This window comes from Macrobrachium rosenbergii, chromosome 26 (assembly GCF_040412425.1).
Source record: "Macrobrachium rosenbergii isolate ZJJX-2024 chromosome 26, ASM4041242v1, whole genome shotgun sequence".
In the NCBI taxonomy this organism is placed as follows: domain Eukaryota; kingdom Metazoa; phylum Arthropoda; class Malacostraca; order Decapoda; family Palaemonidae; genus Macrobrachium; species Macrobrachium rosenbergii.
The window spans coordinates 51,039,957-51,064,757 of NC_089766.1; the positions used below are offsets into that span (position 1 = coordinate 51,039,957).

The following is a 24,801-nucleotide window of genomic DNA, read 5'->3' on the forward strand; positions in this document are numbered from 1 at the left end:
TAGAAGGAGGTGCCTAAGACCCATTCACCCACCATCCAACACGTTTGTCTGACCATCAAATCTTAATCTCTCCTTTTAATTCCTATCTCTACTCAGTCGACTGCTACGAGATCTCTTCGTGCCTTGGGTCCTCTCGCCACTCTCGACAGTCTGCGATGTTAATCCTTGAGCCTGAATAAGTGTTAAACAGGCATTTACATAATTTCTGCATCTTCTGTCCACAGAAAGCGTCCCTCGCTCTCAAAAGTTTATTTGTAAACATCTTCTTTACATTAATGAATAACTTTTTATATAATCTCTCTCTCTCTCTCTCTCTCTCTCTCTCTCTCTCTCTCTCTCTCTCTCTCTCTCTCTCTCTCTCTCTCTCTCTCTATATATATATATATATATATATATATATATATATATATATATATATATATATATATATATTATATATATATATATACATATATACATATATTCATATATACACATATATATTATATATATATATATACATACATACATATATATATATATATATATATATATATATATATATATATATATATATATATATATATATATATATATATATATAACTGAGGGTTTTGTTTTTATTTAGGGCTGGGGACGTAAAATCTACTATGGGTCACGTTCCAGATCTGTGTAAATGTCATGGCCCTCTGTGTCTAATAGAATCTCCACTGAAATATATGAAACCAAATTTACCTTCCCACAATCTCAGCTGCTGGGAGTTCTCTTATCTGAACTCGTTTCCATTGTGTATGAATTCTGTAAATGCGTGAGATACGCCCATGAGCTGAGAGATTTGATATTATTATTATTATTATTATTATTATTATTATTATTATTATTATTATTATTATTATAATCTATGTAATCATGCTTTGCAAGTTTATGACTTGTTTCACATGACTAGTTACTGCTACTAATACTACTATTACCAATACTACTACTACTGCTACTACTACTACTACTACTACTACTACTACTAATAATAATAATAATAATAATAATAATAATAATAATAATAATAATAATAATAATAATAACGACAACAGGAAAACAGTAACAATCCCTTGGAAAGCCCAGAAAATCAAGGAAAGTCAAAATATTCGTTCTAATATCTGAATTATCTACCTGTGTCAAGTCACAGCTCATTCTCAACGGTAATCAGATAATAAAATGATCAGATCTGCAGACTTTCCTCTTCTCTGATCATTCTCAGTGATAGATGTGGCAACGTGGAATAGTCTTGCAGAAGCAGTAAAAAGTTGTATAGTCCAACGTTTTTGATAATATCCTTTATTTCAGCTCAGGGCCATATACCCGGAATGTACAAATATATATATATATATATATATATATATATATATATATATATATATATATATATATATATATATATATATATATATATATATATATATAATGTAGATACACGAGATAACATGATAAAGATGCTAATTGGCAATATCCACACAGTTGCTGAAGAAGTAGAGTAAATAGTATTCACAGTAATGCTAATGACAGCACTAATATGGAGAATAATAGTAAAGAAAATATTAAAAATAATAACAATTTAAAAACAAGTAAAATATGCGCCGGAGTTTCTTCGGCTCAATCGAGTTTTCTGTATAGGTGGTACAACGTATAATCAAGGCCACCGAAAATAGATCTATCTTTTGGTGGTCTAGGTATAATGCTGTATGAACCCCGGCCCATGAAACTTTCAGCCACGGTCCGGTGGTGGCCTATCCCATATCGTTGTCTAAAGCACGATCATGGCTAACTTTAGCATTAAATCAAATAAAAACTAATGAAGCTAGAGGGCTGCAATTTGATATGTTTGATGATTGGAGGGTGAATGATCAAGATACCAATTTGCAGCCCTCTAGCCTAAGTAGTTTTTAAGATTTGAGGGCGGACAGAAAAAGTGCGGACGGACGGACAAAGCCATCTCAATAGTTTTCTTTTACAGAAAACTAAAAACAGATTGCATACAATTAATTTCCAGCTAGAGATCTCATGTGGTTACAGAAATCAAGTCCAGAAGCCTGAATACGAAAATTAAAAAAAAAAAAGTATTTGAATTGCGGTTGGTACCCCTGATTAATCTAATCTTTCCACAAGTGCGGCAGCGTTGGCATTCCTGACTAATCTAATCAATCATCTGATAAATCCAAAGGTAAAGTTACTCTTTAATTGGTCAGTGTTCTTTTGAACGCAGTCAGCGTCCTTCGCAGGTCTTCATAAAATCAATCATTCTGTCATATTTCGAAGTGTCACATCACAGTGCAGATGGTGCTTCATGGGAATTCATCAACCCCAGTTCGACGGTGAAACAGAAGTCATGAACGCTGGTTAAATAAGACAACTTGAACTCGTCATCCTTCAGTGGAAGTCCCCAGCTCATTCACAAGTGAGTCAAATAAAAACTGGATCGTGCGAGATCTTATAACGCCGTGTAAGTTGTTTCGTCGCCTTTCTTTTTTAAAGGTATCTGAAAGAAAGGTGTTGGTTCATCACCTTTCTTTTTTAAAGATATCTGAAAGAAAGGTGTTGTTTCATCACCTTTCTTTTTTAAAGGTATCTGAAAGAAAGGTGTTGTTTCATCACCTTTCTTTTTTAGAGATATCTGAAAGAAAGGTGTTGCTTCGTCACCTTTCTTTTTTAAAGGTATCTGAAAGAAAGGGGTTGTTTCATCACCTTTCTTTCATAAAGATGTCTGAAAGAAAGGTGTTGTTTCATCACCTTTCTTTTTTAAAGATATCTGAAAGAATGGTGTTGTTCATCACCTTTCTTTCATAAAGATACTCGAAAGATAGGTGTTGTTTCATCACCTTTCTTTCATAAAGATGCCTGAAAGAAAGTTATCTGAAAGAAAAATGTTGTTTCATCATTTTTCTTTCATAAAGATATCTGAAAGAAAGGTGTTGTTTCATCACTTTTTTTATAAAGATATCTGAAAGTTGTGTTTTCATCACCCTTCTTTCATAAAGATACCTGAAAGAAAGTTGTTGTTTCATCGCCTTTCTTTCATAAAGATACCTGAAAGAAAGTTGTTGTTTCATCACCTTTTTTTTTAAAGATACCTGAAAGAAAGTTCCTGTTTCATCACCTTCCTTTTTTTAAAGATACCTGAAAGAAAGTTGTTGTTTCATCGCCTTTCTTTCATAAAGATACCTGAAAAAAAGTTGTTGTTTCATCACCTTTCTTTCATAAAGATACCCGAAAGAAAGTTGTTGTTTCATCGCCTTTCTTTCATAAAGATACCCGAAAGAAAGTTGTTGTTTCATCGCCTTTCTTTCATAAAGATACCGAGAAGAAAGTTGATAAAGATATCTGCAAGAGAAACAGAAGTAAAAGACATCATGAAACAGTAATGAGCATCAATACCAAAGACAACTTGATCAACTTCTACCTTATTTTACCATCCAATTTTCCCAAATGAAAACCAGCCAAGGTTTTCTTAGCTTTTCAAGAACTACATCGGAAATCGACAGTACCTTTGCTTTTGAATACCTTGGTTACGGAGGGAACCTGATTTTTCATATCCGTTGAATGCGTTGCCACATCCCAGTCGACCCTGTGACACCCATTTGGGCACCCCTTCCCACATCTCCTGCGTAGTACGCTGTTAACATTAATATCTGACCGGTAATCTTTCATCACCATTTTATTCACAGTATGTATACTGTGTATATGTATATATATATACACACACACATATATATATAGAGAGAGAGAGCCAGTAAGTAATCCCATAAAAGACCCGATATTTTCTCTGCAGGTCCAGACCATCTCAGCCTCTGATCTTCAGCGAAGATGAGTACGCTCTCTCATCAGCCTGCGCAGAAACCGCCTCCCCCTCACGCCATCTCTCTCATTCTCAGCAACGAGGAGAACGAAAATGTCTTCAGAGCTTTGCAGCCGAGATGTCAGGTAGGCCAAAGTCGAGGGGAGTTTGTTCTTGAAATTTCATTTCTTTCTCCTCTTATTATTATTATTATTATTATTATTATTATTATTATTATTATTATTATTATTATTATTCAGAGAATACGATCCCTATTTATACGGAACAAGCCGAAAGGGGCCACTTCCAAAGAATATTAAGGTGTTCATGAGTAAGGTGTAAGAGGAAGTAAAGGGAAATACGGAAAGAAGAGATCCCAATAATTAAAAAAAAAATATATTAATAAATTAATAAAACGATAAAAATGTATTAAAATCCAAGGAGAACTGTATTGGGTAGTAATGCATTGCATCTTCGCTTGAACTTCTGAAGAAGTTCCAATTGCACGACATCCTCAGAAGGGAGGCTGTTCCACAGTCCCACGGTGTGAGGAATAAAGGACCTCTGGAACTGAGAAGTTCGACAGCGAGGTACAAGAAAGCATTTACGTTTTTAGTGTTCTGTAAAAGAAAACTATTGAGATGGCTTTGTCTGTCCGTCCGCAATTTTTCTGTCCGCCCTCAGATCTTGAAAACTACTGAGGCTAGAGGGCTGCAAATTGGTATGTTGCTCACCCACCCTCCAATCATCAAACATACCAGATTGCAGCCTTCTAGCCTCAGTAGTTTTTATTTTATTTAAGGTTAAGGTTAGCCATGGATCATGCATCTGGCAGCGCTTTCCGGAGGCGTCGGTGGCGCACTTTCACTTGACCGCATCTGGGGAGCAACTGAGCGATAAGAGTTTCATACAGCATTATACGATGTACAGAAAACTCGATTGCGCCGAAGAAACTTTGGCGTATTTTTTACTTGTTTTTTACTTTGTGTTTTAACGAAATAAAAAAGAAAATGTTTAAGAAGCTCCATCTTATCTTTCATCATAACTGAATATAAGTTTGACAGTTTTTTTTTTATCTTTCATCAAAGACTGATAAATCTTACTTCATATAATATCATTTGATGTAGTTGAAAATAAATTACTTTTTTGAGGTCTCTTCATAATCTTTTTTTCCTTGACTTTCATGGATGAAGTTTCTTCGGCGGAACGAGTTTTCTGTACAGTGTATAATGCTGTATGAAAATCTCACCCGAGGACCATGAAACTTTCACCCACGCCCCGGTGGTGGCCTGTGTTGTTGGGTACCTATAGTGGTGTCAGACGCACTATCATGGCTAACTTTAACCATATAAATAAAATAAAAACTACTGAGGCTAGAGGGCTACAATTTGGAACGTTTGATGATTGGAGGGTGGACGATCAACATACCAATTTGCAGCCCTCTAGCCTCAGCAGTTTTTAAGATCTGAGGGCGGACAGAATAAAGTGCGGACGGACAAACACATAGCCATCTCATAGTTTCCTTTTACAGGAAACTAAAAAGCATTTTGCATTTATGACTGACAGCTGATTTCCCGGGTGTGTTGTATGGTTTTATTCGAATTTATGCTCGCAAACCAGATATAAAGCATCTTACTTTTATTTGTTAATATATACATTAAAATATTCATTCATCATGTTACAAAAATTTATTCTTTTACTATTTATTGATAATATATAGTTAGTTTAATCATTAGATTTTTTGGGGTAAACATGGCAGTCTTTTTCAGATATACAATGTATTTTTGTTATTGTTTCTTGATAACGAAAGATAATGTCCGTAGACAATATGATTCGTCTGACAGACTCTTTGTATCAGTTCCGATGACAAATCGTAAATCATAATATCAGGAAAATCAAAGCTTTGCAAGAGATAAGATTCTGCTCTATTCTTGGAATTGCGTTAAACGAGCTTATTGGCGTATGCTACGCGCGCTGGAACCCGGTGCCGTTGTCTACCATACCCTTCCGATCCCCTACCTACCCTGCCCCCACCCGGGGCGAACAAATAGGTTTGCAGGAGGAGGGTGGACGTCTCCCCTACCCTCCTGATCGCCTACTTAACCCGCTGCCACCCCTACCTACCCCCCCCCCTGGGGCGGATAAACCGGTTTGCAGGGGGTGGGTGGCTGTGTCATATCTCCCCTACTGTCACCCAGGGAGGACAAGCAAGACCCACTCGGATTTTATTATTATAGATAGATAGATATCCTACTATTTCCACTGACAGGTCCGTTTTCAATTAATAAAGCACTGGATGTCGCCATGAAGTGGGCACTCAATCACATATTTTAACTTCTATTTGCTTGAAAATTCTTTTACTCAGCCAATGTTATTTTTCAGTCTCAAGCCACAGCCGTCGTCGAAGTGTATTTCACTATGGCTGCAAATCCTCAGGTTTGGAGCAAACTTGGCGTTGGCATTGCAGCTTTCGTCAAGGACAACAGCCGGAGGTCTTATTTCATACAGGTATGCATCTAAACTTCATCTTTATTCTACAGAATGTTCATTATATCTCATTTAAACTTCGTCTTTGTTCTACAGACAGTTCATTGTATCTCATTTAAATTTTATCTTTATTCTATGGAATGTTCATTATATATATATCTCATTTAAACCTCGTCTTTATTCTACAAAATGTTCATTGTATTTCATTTGAACTTCCTCTTTATTCTACAGAATGTTCATTATATCTCATTTAAACTTCATCTTTATTCTAAATAATGTTCATTATATCTCGTTTAAACTTCACCTTTATTCTACAGAATGTTCATTATATCTCATTTAAACTTCCTCTTTTTTCTACAGAATGTTCATCATAGCTCATTGAAACTTCCTCTTTATTCTACAGAATGTTCATCATAGCTCATTGAAACTTCATCTTTATTCTACAGAATGTTCATTATATCTCACTGAAACTTCGTCTTTATTCTACAGAATGTTCATTATATCTCATTGAAACTTCGTCTTTATTCTACAGAATGTTCACTATATCTCATTGAAACTTCATCTTTATTCTACAGAATGTTCACTACATCTCATTTAAACTCATCTTTATTCTACAGAATGTTCATTATATCTCATTTAAACTTCATCTTTATTCTACAGAATGTTCATTATATCTCATTTAAACTTCTTATTTATTCTACAGAATGTTCATTATATCTAATTTAAACTTCATCTTTATTCTACGTGTTCATTATATCTCATTTAAACTTCTTATTTATTCTACAGAATGTTCATTATATCTCATTTAAACTTCATCTTTATTCTACAGAATGTTCATTATATCTCATTTAAACTTATCTTTACTCTACAGAATGTTCATTATATATCTCATGTTCCTTTCCTTAGTATTTTGAGTTGTGTGTTTGTGGCTGACTAATCTAATGATTATCTCTTCCTCATTATGCGCCCCTACCTGCAGGAACCTCCTGCTGTCCCAGTTACCCAATACTTGCATGCCTAAAAATTTTGTATATTCCTCATTGCTACTTACATATTGAGTGATTTATGGATTACATAAACGAATAAGAATATTTCTCTGCTGGAGAACAAGTCTGTAAATATGTTTATATTATTACTATTCAAAAACTTCTTCCAGTTTTCTTCTGAAGATGGAAAGAGAAACCCACAAGATTCCTGTATATAACTTGTTTACCTGTAAATATTTACATATTACCTGAATCTCGAGTACTTTCAGGTCCTAACTGTGACCCTTTTTCAAGAGATGTGAAGTTGGTCAGGCTGGTTCAAGGCCCAGCAATCTTCTGGAACTTCTCTCTCTGTGCTGTCATTTATATGATGGCCGTCCTGGTTTCCATTCTCTTGAGAGTTGTTAATCTCCTCCTGTCGGTCTGATATCCTGATCTGATGGTCAGTGGGATTAACCCTGTGGTAAATGAGTGGTCACCATCGGTCTGTTGGCCAGGAGACCTAACCTCCAGGTCAGAAGGGCCGATCTTAGCTTCTTTTAATATTAAATAAGTGTCTTCCTTGAGTTTCAAATTATGTGTTAGTGATACTTATTTTACGTTTGAGGGACAAGTATACAAAGAGAAATATGGAGTAGCTATGGGGTCCTCATTATCACCAATACTCGCTAATATCTATACGGAATATTTTGAGACCAATCTAGTTCCTAATATTAATGTCCCTAACTTAAAACTGAAAGGTTGGTGGAGATATGTGGATGATATTTTTCCCATTCTGCAGGGTGATGAAAGTGAAATAGAAACTTTTCTAGACGAACTCAGTAGTTTTGATAACAACATCCAAATCACTCTAGAGAAAACTAACAACAATAAACTACCCTTTTTAGACATCCTGATAGAAAGGAAAGAAATTATGAATTCAGCACATATAGAAAGCCCGCACACACACAAACTCGTATATTCATTTCTTCTCTTTTCATAGTCATGATATAAAAATGGGTGTTCTAGCAGGTTTATTTCTTAGGGCAATGAGAACGTGTGACCCTTGTAAGATGGATAAAGAAATAAATTACATTGATAAAAGCTTTGACACATTAGCATACCCGGAATGGTTCAGAAAAAGGGCACTCAACAAAGCTAGGAGGATTTTTTTACAGGGAAAATGCAGAGAGTACATGGGATACAGAAAACAAGAAAATAGTTTCCCTCCCTTATATGCCTAAAATGAAACAAATTACATCAAAAATGAAAAGAAATCAAATATAAATTTGTGTATACCTTTGACAACACCGTAAAAAACAAAGTATGTAAAAATAAATTAGAAGGAGAAGACAGTAATGCAGATGAGATAGTTGGGTATACATAATTAATGGCAACAATTGTGGAGATAAATATGTGGGTGAAACAGGTAGAAGAATAAGGACTAGAATCCAGGAACACAGAAGGGCAGCACAGCTCAACTCACAGGACCATAGGATGGATTTTAAAAACAGTAGGCTTATATACAAAAGCAATAACATCAGTCATGGGAGGGTGGTGGAAGGGGCACTCATCAGAGAGATTAAAGTGATAGAAGGAAACAAAGGATTTACCTCAGAAGATCCCATAAGCCGAGCTTTAATATTAAAAGAAGCTAAGATCGACCCTTCTGGCCTGGAGGTTAGGTCTCCTGTCCAACAGACCGATGGTGACCACTCACTTACCACAAGGGTTAATCCCACTGACAATCAGATCAGGATATCAGGCCAACAGGAGGGGATTAACAACTCTCAAGAGAATGGAAACCAGGACAGCCATCATATAACTGACAGCACAGAGAGAAGTTCCAGAAGATTGCTGGGCCTTGAACCAGCCTGACCACCTTCACATCTCTTGAAAAAGGGTCACAGTTAGGACCTGAAAGTACTCGAGATTCAAGTAATATGTAAATATTTACAGGTAAACAAGTTATACACAGAAATCTTGTGGCTGATGAGTCTCAGCAGGTAGGGTCGCACTGGTTTGGTGTTAGTCACAGAATAGACTACACAGTTTAGGCCAAAAGCCAAGAGCTGGCACCTATGAGGTCATTCAGCGCTGAAACTGAAACTGACACTTAGAAGGGTTGAAAGGTGTAAAAGGAGGAACCCCTCACAGTTGCACTAGAAAACAACTGTTAGGAGAGGGTTGAGGAAAGCCAGATGGAAGAAAGAGAATAAGAGCGGAGGTACAGTAAAAGGAACGAAAGGGGGTTGCAGCTAAGGGCCATGGAAGGGACGCTGCAGAGAACCTCAGTAGTGCCTACAGTGCCTACATCAGTTGCAATGGGCTCTAGTCACGGTCTCCCTTACATTCATTAATAAACGATAGTCATACGTTCGAACTGGTCTCGAGGCCAAAGCCATACGAACTGCTGAATGAGAAGAAACATGTTCATTCCCGGTTTCATTATTTTTGTTTGGTTCTGTACAGGTATTCGATGTTGAAGTCTGCACTCAACAGACGCACAATCTGCCGCCCTTGTTGATGGAGCAGGAGATTTATAGAGAGTTTATTTACACTGTGTCTAAAGAATCTTTCCATCAGTTTGAGGGAGATGTGAGTATACAACTAATAATTATTATCTTCTGAAGGAAAGCAACTTAACTTATTTCAAAGATCTCAGTTAAGAAATACTTACTTCCACAAAATTATACTTCAAGCTGCAGAGGTAATTTATATATAGCTACAAATAATTGGATTATTATTATTATTATTATTATTATTATTATTATTATTATTATTATTATTATTATTATTGGTGAAGAAATCCACAAAGGTGTAAAAGTATATATGTATTAGATATACAGTTTATACAAAAGAGAGCTTTCGAGAACATACTCGAGAAGGTTCTCGAAAGCTCATGTTTGTATATATATATATATATATATATATATATATATATATATATATATATATATATATATGTGTGTGTGTGTGTGTGTGTGTGTGTGTGTGTGTGGGTGTGCAATATATATATATATATATATATATATATATATATATATATATATATATATATATATATAATATATATATATATATATATATATATACTGTATATTACACACCCACGCACACATATATGAGTATATATTACATTTTCATCGCTGTGAGTTTCTTCACCATTTTAGTAACTCATGCTATTACGAGATTTTTTATTTATTATTGTTGTTATATTACATCAGATTCAAAAGCCAATAATGAAATTAATAATCGTTTCATATTGCTCTTTTTAAAACGAAATACAGGAAAGAATTATTGGATTGAATTTCGCAGACGATGAAGAAGCTTGGTTATTCAGCACAGCTGTCCAGAATCTCCTGACCGGGAGGCAGAGGAGGCGAGACGGTAAATAAAAACGCATATTTGGTTACAGGCGCTCCTCTACTTACGAACTTTCAACTTACGAACTTTCAGAGATACGAGCAACCGTAATTGTAAATGAAAACTATTTTATTGCATTATTATTCTAATTTTATTAAAATATTTAGGTTTTATATATCATTCGTATTAATAAAATATTTTATAAAATACAGTACAGTATTAGTATTGTGTTTTATTATGAAAAAACTCAAACAGTACTGTGCGTATTGACTGTGCATATCAAAGCGGACTTACGAACAGACCAAGATACGCGCAGCCGTTCTGAAAGTAACTTATTTGTAAGTAGAGGAGCATCTGTATTTTGAACATAGTTTCGGAAATTAACTTCTTTCGTTCTCCGTTCCTATTCTCTTTCTTCGATCTGACTTTCCACCCTCTCTTAACAATTGTTTCGTGGTGGAACTGCGAGGTTTTCCTCCTGTTACACCTTTCAGACCTTCTTATTGTCAATTTCCCTTTCAGAGCTGAACGACCTCATAGGTCCCAGCACTTGGCCTTAGGCCTAAATTTCATATTCTACTCCAGGGAATGGCCGTAGATCATTTAGCAGGAGAAAATGTCTGTAAATACTATCATATTGGTATTGCAAGAGGCTCGATTTCTCTCTTAGCGTGACCCGTACGGAGTATTGATTGCGGTTTACTTTTCAGTCACCACCAATTATTATATCTCTATGATTCTGTCTGACCAGCAATCATGAAAAAAATGATCAGTGCCTAACTATTATTATTATTATTATTATTATTATTATTATTATTATTATTATTATTATTATTATTCAGAAGATGAACCCTATCCATATGGATCAAGCCTGCCACAGGGGCCACTGACTTGAAATTCAAGCTTCCAAAGAATAACATGGTGTTCATTAGGAAGAAACGGTGAAGGGAAATCCTGCTGTAGTAAGATATGAATGGCCTTTGAGAAAAGTGTCCTTACCAGTTGTTTCATTCGCCATGATGGAACCACAGATTTCAAAGTAATGTACGAAAAAGGACGGAAATTCTAATCGCAACCGTGACGAATGAAACGCCTGGTAAGGTTACATTCCTCAAAAGCCATTCATATCTTATCACAGCAGTGTTTCCTTTTACCTTTTCTTCCTAATGAGCACCATATTCTTTGGAAGCTTGCAGTTCAAGTCAGTGGCCCCTGTGGTGGGCTTGTTCCATATGAATAGACTTCGTCTTCTGAATAATAATAACAATAATAATAATAATAATTTCAGAAAGGAAGAGGGAAGCGATGTTGAATCAGCAGAAGCTGATGCTGCAACAGCAACAGGAACAGCAGTATCAAGAGAAGGTCAGCCAGCACCGCCTTCAACAGCAACAGCAACAAGATCTGAAGGAGCAGCAGCAATCGAAATCTTCGAAATACCGAACCATCAGGGGAATGAAGAAGCTGATGGACAAATATGGCAATCCGTACAAAGAAAAACCAAGGTGGATATTATAACCTCTTCTCAGGAGCTTTAAAAGGATCTTTCCTAGGCAGTGACCCCCAAGGGCTTTCAGGGCTCGTTATCTAGGGCTAATATTTCTTGGGGGTTGTTATCTTTATGATATTTACCGTCTTTTGTTTACGTTTTTATGGTAATCCCCAACGGGCTTGTACTAAACATGCCGCTAAGGTGGATACATGCTGGGTGAAAACCCTTGGGGGGTCACTATCTAGGAAAGATACCTGGGACAAAGCTCTGCATTACATTCGCACCAGTTCTCATCCCTTTGAAAACTTCATGGAAATTAAGATATGAATTTTCTGTATAGTTGTCAAGGCAGCAAATGGAACTCTCTTTTGTCTTGAACAACTTGAGCCCTAAAGCAAACTTTTCTGAGGTCAAAATCAAAAGCATTCTTCTAAAAGTCAGTCATTTTTTTCTTTCTGTTCACCATAATTCTTGTGTTTCATTTCACTCGGCCGAGAGTGACCCAGATTACATTTGGTTCTGCATAGTTCATTATGGCTAACTAGGTAAAGTTATTAGTCTTCCACTCCAAAGTAATTTTCCTATGGGCCTTAATTCTGCTAGATCAGTGGTTCTCAAACTTTTCTGGCCCATGCACCCTTGCACACAAGCTAGCGGAGAGAAAGCCCAACGTAACCTCTCAGTAGTGCAGACTGATGCCCACTGCGTTTTGTGTGGTCCTAGAGCCAGATTGAGCATGCCAATTTGTGGTCACAATTCCCCCCACCCCCCCTGAAATTCCCCCAAGGCTGAAAACCACTGTTCTAGATCATAAACAACTCATTTAGAATCTTACATCAAATGTCAAAAGGTTTTACTTCATTAGTTAATAAATATTTCATTTGGAGTTTTATTACTACAAGTTTCGACATTTTTATTTGAGATTTTGTTATCACAAGTTAAAAACACTCACCTTGCACCTTATTGCTTCAGGCTATAGATATACTAAATAATGTTATCATCTTATCATAAAATCCTCTTCTCCCAAAAGGAGGCTTGAAATTGGTCGGCCTACAGATTTTAAGCACATCAGTCATGCCGGCCTAGATTCTGTATTCAACATTAACCCAGATATTGAGGAATTGCTAAAGAATGTAAGTACAAATAAATTAGTTGTGTAAATATTTAAGGCCCACAATTTTCACACTTTTTGCAAAAAGCTATGCCTAGTTTCCAAAAGGATCCCATTGAAAGCAATGCAGTTAAAATAGACAAGTCGTTTACTGAGATTACCAGCTTGACTTGATAGTTCAAGTCAGTGATGAAAAAGTTTTGTCATTATTTATCAGTAAATCTGAAATTTGGGTACTAATGTCCTCCTCATTGTAAGTAAGTCAGATCTGTAGTTCAGCATTTCAGCATTTTCATTTCCGGATTATTGTGAAAATAACATTTTAGACATAAGTGAAGGTGTTTGGAGAAGAAGGCAAGGCGCATGAAATGAGAGATGTAACCAGACAACCGCTAATAACTGGCTGTGTAAGATCGCAGAGGATATGTTGGGCTGGACAGTGGTTAGAATGGAAGAAGGCAGAATGCCTAAAGTGGTTATGGAAGGATCAGGGGAAGGGAGAAGACTGGTGGGGAGACCAAAGGATAAGATCAAAAGGTAATGTGTTCAGAGATCTATGAGACTGGAAGTGGACGATCCTCAGAATAACTGGAGAGATTCAGCCCTCGACAGGGGAACGTGGAGAGACCTGGTGCAAGCGGCCATGGGTCACCAAGAGGCCCGAGAACCATCGGAGTGAGTGAGTGGGATTATTTTGAAATCTATCAAGGCCCAACGGAGATTTGTGAAGGTGTCGATAACAAGGCATGTGCACTTTCCTATCAGATAAGCTTGCAGGCCTAAAGGGAGTTTTGTTGAATATTTGACCAATTTTTCATACAAAGTTTTCAGTTCACGAAGAGGGAATTAATTTGGCACTTTTAAGCAGTTGGTGGTGATGTTTGCATCGCTACTGGGTGAAAATGAGTAGATTTAAATGTTTTTTGTTCTTATAATAGAAAAATAGAATAGAATATACAATTTAGGCCGAAGGCCAAGCGCTGAGACCCATAAGGTCATTCAACGCTGAAAGGGAAATTGAGAGAAAGGTTACAAAGGTGGGCAGGAGGAAAACCTCGCAGTTGAGCTATGGAATAATTGTTAGAAGAGGGTGGAAAGTAAGATGGAAGAGAGAGAATATGAATGGAGGTTCTGTAAAAGGAATGAAAGTGGTTGCAACTAGGGGCTGAAGGGACGCTGCAAAGAACCTTAAGTAATGCCTGCAGTGCACAACACATGAGGTGTAGCCTACTGACGTCACTACCAACTATGGGTTGATCTTAGAGTGAGATTCAAGAATTTCAAACCCGCTTTTTAAGTTTGACTGAGATTTGGTAAACATTTGCTGTTATGGGATTCCTGCTCTTGTCTTGCAGTCTACACTTGCTCCCAGTTATTTATAGTTTTGCTGAACAATTATTAGTTATAGGCCTTTAGCATCTGTGGTGTATCTGAACTTCAGTTGCATTGTATCATGTTAAGAATCTTGTTCAGTCTTTTCTTATCATTGCAGTAAATCTCTTAGTTATTTGAAAACCAAGATGACAGGTACTGAGACACTTTGGATCTTTCCTAGATTTGCCGGTGGTCGTTATCTAGGACTAATATTTCTTGGAGGACATTATCTTTCTGACATTTACAGTCTTTTGTTTATGTTTCTACGGTCATCCCCAATGGGCTTGTACTAAACACGCCGCAAAGGTGGATACATACCGGGTTAAACCCTTGGTGGTCACTAACTTGGAAAGATCCGATACTTTTACTAATTTATTAATCTCCAGCTACCCCTTTCTCTTCTTTAAAAAGATTGGAGTTGATAATCAGGAAATGTCGGAGCCCAAAACTCAGAGGTACGTTATGCACTTTATCGAAAACGTTGGTGGCATGGAGGAGGTCCGCAAGATGAACAGGAAGCTCTCGACCCATCGTGGTGGAGTCGAATCCTACAGACTGCCAGTCAGCAAACCCAGTTCAGCCCATAGGCTCAGTCGTGGCTTCCCAGACATAGAAGAGGACAGGTCTCCCAGTTCTAGTTTCAACATGCCGCCACCAGAGGCGCCACCAACGTTGCCACCAGGTAATGTAGGATAGAATAGAATATAGAATTTAGGCCAAGCGCTGGGACCTATGAGGTCATTCAGTGCTGAAAGGGAATTGTCAGTGAAAAGGTTTGAAGAGTGTGACAGGAGAAAACCTCGCAGTCGCACTACTATTCAACTGTTAGGAGGCGGTTGACGAAAGTAAGATGGAAGAAAGAGATTATGGATAGGCTATGTCTGCTAACATTAGTATGATTTTAGCAATGATGCTTGATTTCTGTTCTTACAGCCTTCGTTGAAACCTTATATTTTTCCTTCATTTATTTACAGGGTTTATTGGCGGGTAGGGGGCAGCCTTTGCAAAAGTGGTTTTTAATGTGTATAGTAAAGTATTAATGTTGAGAATGTGGCTACAATAAATTTTCTACTAAAGTGTTTAATGCAAAATCTCATCGTGCAGTAAATATATAATATATATATATATATATATATATATATATATATATATATATATATATATATATATATATAATATATATATATATATATATGTTAATGAAAAATATGTATGACACAATCAGCTTATCCTTTACCATCAAGTCAGAAGTAACAAAGTCACTTGAGGTGTATGTAATTTTCATTGATTTAACATGCTCCTTTCTACACGCAGCATGTTTAAAATGCAATGATACTTCATCTCATACTTCTTACACATAAGCACATAAGTCATCTTTCCCAATAGCTCCTGGAAGCACTGAGCAATTAATACTTTCAAGGTATATCTTATTATCTTCATAGACAAGAGATGTTTGTTATCCAGATAAACTGAGTTTCGTTATTGAAGCTCTTGGATCTTTCCTAGATAGTGGGCCTAATGGGTTTTAACTCGGTATGCATCCACCTTTGCGGCGTGTTTATTACAGCCAGTTGGGGATTACCATAAAAACATAAACAAATGACTGTAAATATCATAAAGATAATGACCCCCCCAAAATATTAGTCCTAGATAACGACCCCCAAACTTTGTTGGGGGTCACTATCTAGGAAAGATCTAAGCCTTTTTGTAGACTTAATCTCGGATCTGATTGATAGAGAGGCCTGTTAAGGGATTGTCAGCACTAATGATGGTACTTGAAAGCATTTGGTTATACTGTAAGTTCAAAAAAATGTATTCCTTAACTGGAATATATTTAGTCCTTGACTAAAATATACTTTAGTCCAAATTGAAGGTTATCTGATTTTTTTCAACAAGTTTAGTAACGGGTGTCCAGGACCATAATTACACAAGAATCATCAAGGTTTCTCTCTCATCACCTACATTTCGTTTTAGAGTTTGCATTTGATCTCTAATTATTTTAGCCAAGTTTTTGGCCAGGAGTGTATACAATAATGGACTCTATGGTAGTACAGAACTTTGAAGTGACTGATATGCTTACATTAGTCCCCTGAGATTTCAATGCTGTTGAACTTAAGTTGTACCAGTTATGCACTATTACTCAGCAACACAGGCTTGTCAACATACTAAGTTTATCTGATTCTGCTTTTCTCAATACGTATTTATGCTTGGCTTACATGATATTCTATCATCACTTTTCTTAGAATATTCCACCTACCGTCCTCCCGTGCCTCCGAGAGATACGCCCTCCGGAACAAGTCTGCCCAACGCTCCTGTGCCACCGCCACCCAGGAGCGTATCTCATCATTCAAATCACGGAAAAATGCTCTCTTTATATTCGTCAAAAGCAACTCCTAATGAAGGTCACCAGCGTTTCCCCACTACTCCTAGTGGCCGTCAGCTACCAGTCATACAGAATGCGCCAGGTCCGGGACATTCTCGGCCATCGCAGGCATACAGTAAATCTGGTACTCCGCGTTCTCCTCACTCTCCACCAATCGAAGCTTTCTCACCACCTTCGCCACTGTTACCTAGGGGCTTTGCACCACCTCCCCATCCACATATAGCAACAGTGGACCAGCACCTCCACCACGTACATCAGGTGGTTATGGGTCATCTCCCCTTTCACCTTCTTTGGCCAATGGAAAAGCATCAGCAGTACCTTCACATTTCCACAGTGCTAAGGGATCAACACCTGCTCCCCCATCCATACGCAGTGTTAGTGGATCAGTGCCAGTTCCTCCACCATTGCCAAGTGGTAGGGGATCAGCACTAGCTCCTCCACCAATGCCTGTTATGAGTGGGTCAGTGCCAGTTCCTCCACCATTGCCAAGTGGTAGGGGATCAGCACTAGCTCCTCCACCAATGCCATATAGTAATGAAATAGCTGCTCGTCCTCAGCAAATGGCCCAGGGCAGTGGATTTGTTCCTCCTCCTCCTCCTCCTCCTCCTCCTTTGCCAAGTGGGACAAGTTCTGCTCCTATCAGAAACAATCCAAGTGCACCTGACGACCAACGTTCAGCTCTTCTGCAGCAGATTCGGGGAGGTCATGCTTTGAAGGTAATTTGCTTTTTCATTTTAAAACATGGCAAGAGTCTAGAGGGGTACACTATGATCATGAGTTCAAGATAAATGCAAAGGCAGAAATGTTTATGGCAGTAAACTTTATGAGACATCAAAGTTAGCGAGACATTCGAGATGTTTAACTAACAGGTGTTTTGTAAACTAAACAATTTTCTGCTTTCGATGTAAAGAATAAAACTTACCAGTGACGCCTGAAAAACTAGCATTTGAAGTTGTGCACGTTTGGAATGCATAAACTAACAACGCTAAACTGAGGAAGTCTTAAGATTAACTGTACGATGTTAGCATTAGAGAAAAAAAAACTGACAAATTTGCATTTTCTGAAGTAGCTCGATTTTGCCTCATAAACAGTTAACTAAAGGAAACACTTAAATTTCTTTTGTTACCTATAAATGAAACACGTTATTGATTCTCAGTATCACAGTACCTAATCCTTGCTGTTATATTTTTATCAAACAATTTTCATTAACTGTAGAAACTGAGCTGTATCGGCATTTTTCCATTTTTGTTCCTGAACTGCAATACAGGTGGGCAGTGTAAGACAGTCTTTCCTCCGTTTGGTGACCTCACATTTTCATTCCTTAACAAGAAGGTGAAGCAAAATATAAACTTAGCAAACAAGGCTGAATAACTCCTGATTTGAGAAATCACTGAAAAGTTATGACAATATTTTTCCTAACTGTAATTAACTGTAATTTATATAAGTTGAATTTCACAGTGTTCTTTTAGCTTTCCTTGACAACAATTGAACTATTTACGTTTACCTCAGTGTAAAGTTGTGATAACCTTGATTCTATGTAAATTTCTAAGTTCTGGAATGTTTACTTCTGTACAAACTTAAAATCTTCCCTGAGGTCTTTACAGATACATCAGCTTCTTAACCTGACAATTTATATAGATCCTTCGGCTCATCGGTATGTCTTTAGATTTCAAATTCAGAAATGTATCTCCATCTTGATTTCTAAGTCTTGCAACTCATGAAAGAATCATGGATCCTAGAGCCACAACACTCCACTTTGATAAGAATTTCGGATCTTTCCTAGATAGTGACCCCCAAGGGTTTTAACCTGGCATGTATCCACCTTTGCGGCGTGTTTAGTACAAGCCCGTTGGGGATGACCATAAAAACGTAAACAAAAGACTGTAAATATCATAAAGATAATGACCCCAAAGAAATATTGGTCTTAGATAACAACCCCTGAACTTTGCTGGGGGTCGCTATCAAGGGAAGATCCAGAATTTGATTTTTATTAAAAGTTATAAGTTCTGGAAGGAATTATTCTCGGGTTGATTTCTTGGTCCCAGAATCTTGCTCTGTACTTAGATTTCCATACCTCAAGCTCTTGTCTTTGCACTGATGACTAGGTAAATCTTAGAAGTACACAAGCTCTGATTCTAAGTTTTGTTACAATGCTTCTTTTGTATATAATATTGGTAATCTTGGACAGAAAGATATAATATTCAGCTGTATTCCACATAGGAAAATAAGATGTAAATGGTTAGAATATGCCCAACAGTTTCGTCCTCCAATTGACCTCTTCTAGGAGCGTTTATTGAGGAAAGCCTTAATAAACGCTCCAAGAAGAGGTCCATTGGAGGACGAAACTGTTGGGCATATTCTAATCATTTACATATTTCGTTTTCCTATGTGGAATACAATCTTTAGTATATATTTCAGAGAGATTTTTATGGATCCCTAGGTGGTAGAGACTGACATCTTTAGCCTCACTAGATACCAAATCGTACATGTTCCTTTTCTCTTAGTTCAAATTGAATCATTTTTATTATCACTCCAAATTTCAAGAGGTTCAGGTCCACTGTTACTGACAGTAAAGTTAGGAAATTAAGCGTAAATTTGTCTTTCTTCGCCACAAGAACTACCTCAATTTTGATGCCACATTGTCTTGTTATCTGCATGGCAGAAGCTCCTTGGGACGCCGTGTTTAGTACTAGCTCCTCGGCGATAAAAGTATTATATACACCCATTTCTATATTGCGTGGTCAACAGATTATATTAATAACAGAATGGGTGTACATAATACTCTGATCCCCGAGGGCCAAGTACTAAACACGGCGTCCCAAGGAGCTTCCGCCATGTAGATAAGAAGCCAAAGTAGCACCGAAATTGTGGCGAAGGAAGATAAATTTACGGTTAATTCCGCCATGTAGAAATCAAGCGAAAGTAGCACCTAAATTTCTTGTTTATTTAAAGTTGTATTTATACTGAAATTATTTGTCTGTCAGGATTGATTAATTAAAGGTAACCATTATACCTGCAGTCTGCGTCTGCTGCACAGCCCGCTAGGAAAGAGACTCCAAGTGATGCCAGAAGTGAGATGCTGGAAAGGATCCGGACTGGAGTAACCCTGACCCACGTGAGTAAAGCAAAGGGTGCTACTTTGGCTTGTTATCTACGCGTCACCTACCCCGAGGTGCTATGGTATTAAACAAGGCCAAGAGAGACAAGGTCTCTACCCTACTGGGTGGAGTCTCCCCCCACCTGGGGTGACTACGTAGGCGATGACGTATCTTAGAGGTACTTACTCTATACTGCAATTCACCTGCTGACGCAATAAGGAGGTAGACAAAGCTCCGCCTACATGGGGGATCTGGGGGAAGTGAGCAGACCTACTAAACACCGTATGGTAAATGTAAAGTAGACGGCCGCACGAAGATATCGTTTATTAATATTTGTCGACCTCACAATATAGAAATGGGCGTATATAATACTTTGTTCCCCGAGGGGCTAGTACTAAACACGGCGTCCCAAGGAGCTTCCGCCATGTTTAGTACTAGCACCTCGGAGTAAGTGACGCGTAGATAACAAGCCAAAGTAGTACCAATCATTTTCAAATCTAATCTATAGGAATACTGAATGACTATTCACTCTACTGACTCAAAGGTGTTTTATTTAATGAAAAGATACTTTTTATTTGTTTGTTACTGAGTAGACTTTTAAAAAATCTATGCTATAAGGGATGAGTCATCCCTTGAGCACTTGGGACATATTTTGTGATTTGTAGAGGAGCCATCAAATGTTGGCTTAGGAAAAGGAATTGAATTTTAACTATTTTATCGACATCTGTTCCGTATTACGGTATTTCCATAGAATACAGGAATTACTGAGTGAACTTTCCATGCGTTTCTGTGTTTCTCATTACCTTCCGTTACTTGTTTCGAATGGATTCCATGTTCTTTGGAAGCTTGAATTTCAAGTCGGTGGCCCCTGTAGCGGGATTGTCCCATATGAATAGAGTTCATCCTCTGAATAATAATAATAATACTAATAATAACAAATCAAGACATAATTCGTTCCGAGACAGAATGTCAAAGACTTGAAGGAACCGAAAGCACAGTAAACAGTAGTAGTACGAACAGCAGTTTCTCAGCCCGTAGTGTAAATAGCGATTCCTGCCTCGCGCTGTGATATTAATAGCCCTCAAACTGGCTCTCCAATACAGGTTGAAACTCCGGAGTCGAAGGCCGAAGAATCAGATATTCCAGTCAAACTTGAAGGCTGGGCTCTGGACCTCCACAATGCACTGATGAAGAGAGAGCAGTTCATCCAGTCTTCTGATGAGAGCGGTGCTGAAGTCGACGATGACGACGATGACTGGGATGATAGTGACTAGCGGCAAATAATAGTGACTAGAGAGAATTGATAGTGACCAGAGACAAACGACGGTGACTAGAGGCTAATGATAGTGACTAGAGACAAATGATAGTGACCAGAGACAAATGATGATGACTAGAGGCAAATGATTGTGGCTAGAGACAAATGATAGTGACTAGAGACAAATTATAGTGACCAGAGACAAAAGATAGTGACTAGAAGCAAATGATAGTGACTAGAGGCAAAAGATAGTGACTAGAGGCAAATGATAGCGACTAGAGGCAAGCGATAGTGACTAGAGGCAAATGAAAGTGACTTAGAGACAAATTATAGTGACCAGAGGCAAATGATAGTGGCTAGAGACAAATGATAGTGACTGGAGACAAATGACAGTGACTAGAGGCAAATGATAGTGACCAGTGAGAAATGATAGTGACTAGTGGCAAATGACAGTGACCAGAGACAAATGATAGTGGCTAGAGACAAATGATAATGACTAGAGGCAAATGATTTTGACTAGAGACAAATGATAGTGAGTAGAGACAAATAATAGTAACTAGAGACAATTGACAGTGAACAGAGGCAAGTGATAGTGGCTAGAAAGAAATGATAGTGACTAGAGGCAAATGATAGTGAATAGAGACAAATGATGGTGACTAGAGGCAAATAATAATAACTAGAGACAAATGATAGTGACCAGAGGCAAATGATAGTGACTAGAGACAAATGATAGTGACTAGAGGCAAATGATAGTGACTAGAGACATATGATAGTGACTGAAGGCAAACGGAACGTTCGAGAAAATAGCTAAAAAAGTAAAAATATTTCGAAATGTTATCCTTGAAAAATGAGTGAATTGTGTCTTTAAGAACTGGCTAATACTAAGGATTGCATTGTATTATACAGATTGTATGTTTTGTACGGAATGAATACTGATTTGTCTCCTCATCTGTGTCTGAAGCAACATATGTAAGGCATGTAAATTACTTTTTCCAAATATAGCTCACCATTTAGTAAGATATATATACCTGTCGGGTTGTGACAATATGCAGGTAATATTATGATAATAAAAATACAAAATCGACTTCTCATATTATCGCAAAACACTTCCGTAACTCCTGACCACTAGTGGTCTAGAATATTTCTTTGCATTTGACTAAGTACTGTTGTATAATGGAGATGTTTGTATAAAGCAATATATCTCAGCATTGAAATACGACTTGGAAAATGTGACTATTTTCCTGAACTGTATTTTAACAAGGGTTAAACATATATGTAATATTGCATAACCACGATAAACAAAATATATAAGTCATTAACTAAGATTTTTTGTCTTATTTAACGAAAATTCTCTTGCAATAACTTAAACAGCAAATTTCTATCAAGTTATTGCTTTTATGATCTAGGAGGTTCATAAAATATTGGAAAAATTAACGCCAGAGGTGTAAAGATGTCTTAATGAAAATTTCTGCAAGACATATTGAGAGAGAGAGAGAGAGAGAGAGAGAGAGAGAGAGAGAGAGGTTGCACATCGTCTTTATTGCAATGAGTAAAAGAAGCTTTAGTCATTCAATTTATTCCCCTTTTGAACTAGTGATGTCATTTCTCTTTTCATCCGTGCTGCCGTGAGTCATTTAACAGCAGGCTATTTGTTATAAGCTGATGACCAGTTTTTCATGCTCTTGAAGAACAGCAAATTAGCGTAGGGGTAAAACTTTTAAAAGCTGAAAAGAATTTAAATTTAAAATCGTCAGCAAAGCACGACTGGAGATTAGATGGAGACAGGACGCACAAAACAAAAATTGTATCGGCATTCGGGTACTTGTCACCGACAAACAAACGAGGATGAATTCTACTGCGTTCCTTCACTATAGACCTAATCGGAATTCGGGAAGTCTATCGACACATTCCTCTGTCGCAGAGGACAACACTTAAATTGCCTGGGCTGTGAAGGCGTTCATTCATGGCGATGAAGAAGGTTTGAGAGATAAACTGCACATGCGCGCCACGTACCAGATGCAAGACGACGTCAGCAGCCAAGGTTCACTGTGAAGTCCATTCTTAAACCGCGTGTTGGTCTACGCTGTTGTAGTCTCTCTCTTTCTCTCGACATGTCGGCAGACCTCCGTAACGGAGTTCTCCTTCTCTTGTAAATAACGAGAGTGATGACGTCAGGTCAGCGATGCATAATGAAGTCATTCATGGAATGAGAACGTGATGTCACTAACAGATCAAATAAAGAGTAACCCAATCCCGTTTTATTTTTCACTCGCCACGTTACTTAACCTGTGCGTTCACCAACAACAACAATAATTTCGTGTTGTGTTGCTGCTGGTCGTCGTAGGGGTTGAAGAGTGTAAGGACGGTCAGTGTGCGTGTGGTCTTCATAGAAGGTGGACGTCGCGCAAGCCGCCTGTTCTGACTGGATTTCCCGTGCCGTCCTCTTTGCGCTTCTGTTCTCAGCAGGTGAGAGAGAGAGAAAATTTCAGGGGAAAAGGCGAATCTTTCGGGCGATTTCCAAGTGTCATTTTACCTCTCCCGTTCGTCCCCCATCCATGTGTATTCGGAGAGCACACACACACACGTGCTCGCGACGACGTCTCTCGCACACAGGGGCGGCTACCTGTCACTTCGTAAACAAGCGGTTTTGTGAAGGTGATTTCTGAAGAACAGCAGAACCTTTGACTCCAAAGGCATACATGTCTCCTTTAGACTTTTTGTTCGTTCGTTGTGATTAATACAGAGCTTGGCCATTGAATGGCCTGAATTAGTTTTATTTGGTGTTTTGTACGAAGTGTCCGCTTGGTTAACAGCAATGATTACTGAAAGGGGGCGTGGCTTGAATGAGTGGCCTGTGCCCAGTTGTATTTCGTATGTGATTCATCTTCGCCGGTGCAAATTCGTTAGGTAGATTTGACATTTTATATAAATTAAAGAAAATACAAATTTTTCGTACAAAATGTAGACTATTAATAGTGAAATGCTAATTAAGTATTTGTTTGCCTATTGTTTTGAGGTTATTGTTTGACAAGCGGGTTCACATGCACCTATGTTTTCTTGCTCTAAATAGAATTTCATTCATGTAGGTGCTTCATCTCTCTCTCTCTCTCTCTCTCAAATAAATGTAACGAGGAAACTGGAAATTTTGTGATGCAGCTATGTACTTGACGAATGTACCCCTTGTAAGATTACTATAAATACAAAATATATATACATTTATGTGAATGCATTTATAGAAATACATTTATATATATACATTTATATAAATGGGCTCGGAGCCCCATCCCAAAAGACTCGTTAAGAACCGGTAAGGTAACCGTGGCTCTACCTTTGCGGGATAAAGACTGTATATATATATATAATATATATTTATATATATAATAATATATATTTTTATGCATGTATATATGTATATGTATGTATATACATATACATATTCGGAAAATAACGCTTTCGGGATCATAG

General features: G+C 37.6%; 2 protein-coding genes across 13 annotated transcripts in view; both read left to right on the plus strand.

Moving 5' to 3' along the window:
• The first annotated feature begins 2,196 nt into the window (after positions 1–2,196).
• LOC136853201 (actin nucleation-promoting factor WASL-like) lies at positions 2,197–22,661 on the plus strand. Of its 3 annotated transcripts, none has more exons than XM_067128560.1 (11): positions 2,197–2,428; positions 3,800–3,951; positions 6,188–6,313; positions 9,730–9,855; positions 10,548–10,647; positions 11,912–12,128; positions 13,146–13,248; positions 15,012–15,282; positions 16,844–17,699; positions 20,003–20,098; positions 21,185–22,661. In XM_067128560.1, exons 2-9 carry the CDS (start codon positions 3,835–3,837, stop codon positions 17,413–17,415), a joined length of 1,632 nt encoding a protein of 543 aa, XP_066984661.1. In that variant the 5' UTR covers positions 2,197–2,428; positions 3,800–3,834; the 3' UTR covers positions 17,416–17,699; positions 20,003–20,098; positions 21,185–22,661. The 3 variants fall into 3 exon arrangements, with proteins under 3 accessions (XP_066984661.1, XP_066984663.1, XP_066984664.1); XM_067128562.1 differs by having other exon boundaries at positions 2,205–2,428; positions 3,780–3,951; XM_067128563.1 differs by lacking the exon at positions 2,197–2,428 and adding an exon at positions 3,473–3,666.
• Positions 22,662–23,393: 732 nt separating this feature from the next.
• Positions 23,394–24,801, plus strand: part of LOC136853202 (glutathione S-transferase 1-like) — a 498,955-nt gene continuing 497,547 nt past the window's right edge. For 4 of the 10 annotated variants that reach the window (XM_067128571.1, XM_067128575.1, XM_067128570.1 and 1 more), the window contains exon 1: positions 23,676–23,802. The gene's annotated coding sequence lies outside the window, so the exon portion shown is untranslated. Of the gene's footprint in view, positions 23,803–24,801 lie in introns of all 10 variants that reach the window. The other 6 variants (XM_067128566.1, XM_067128567.1, XM_067128568.1 and 3 more) reach the window with 4 other exon arrangements.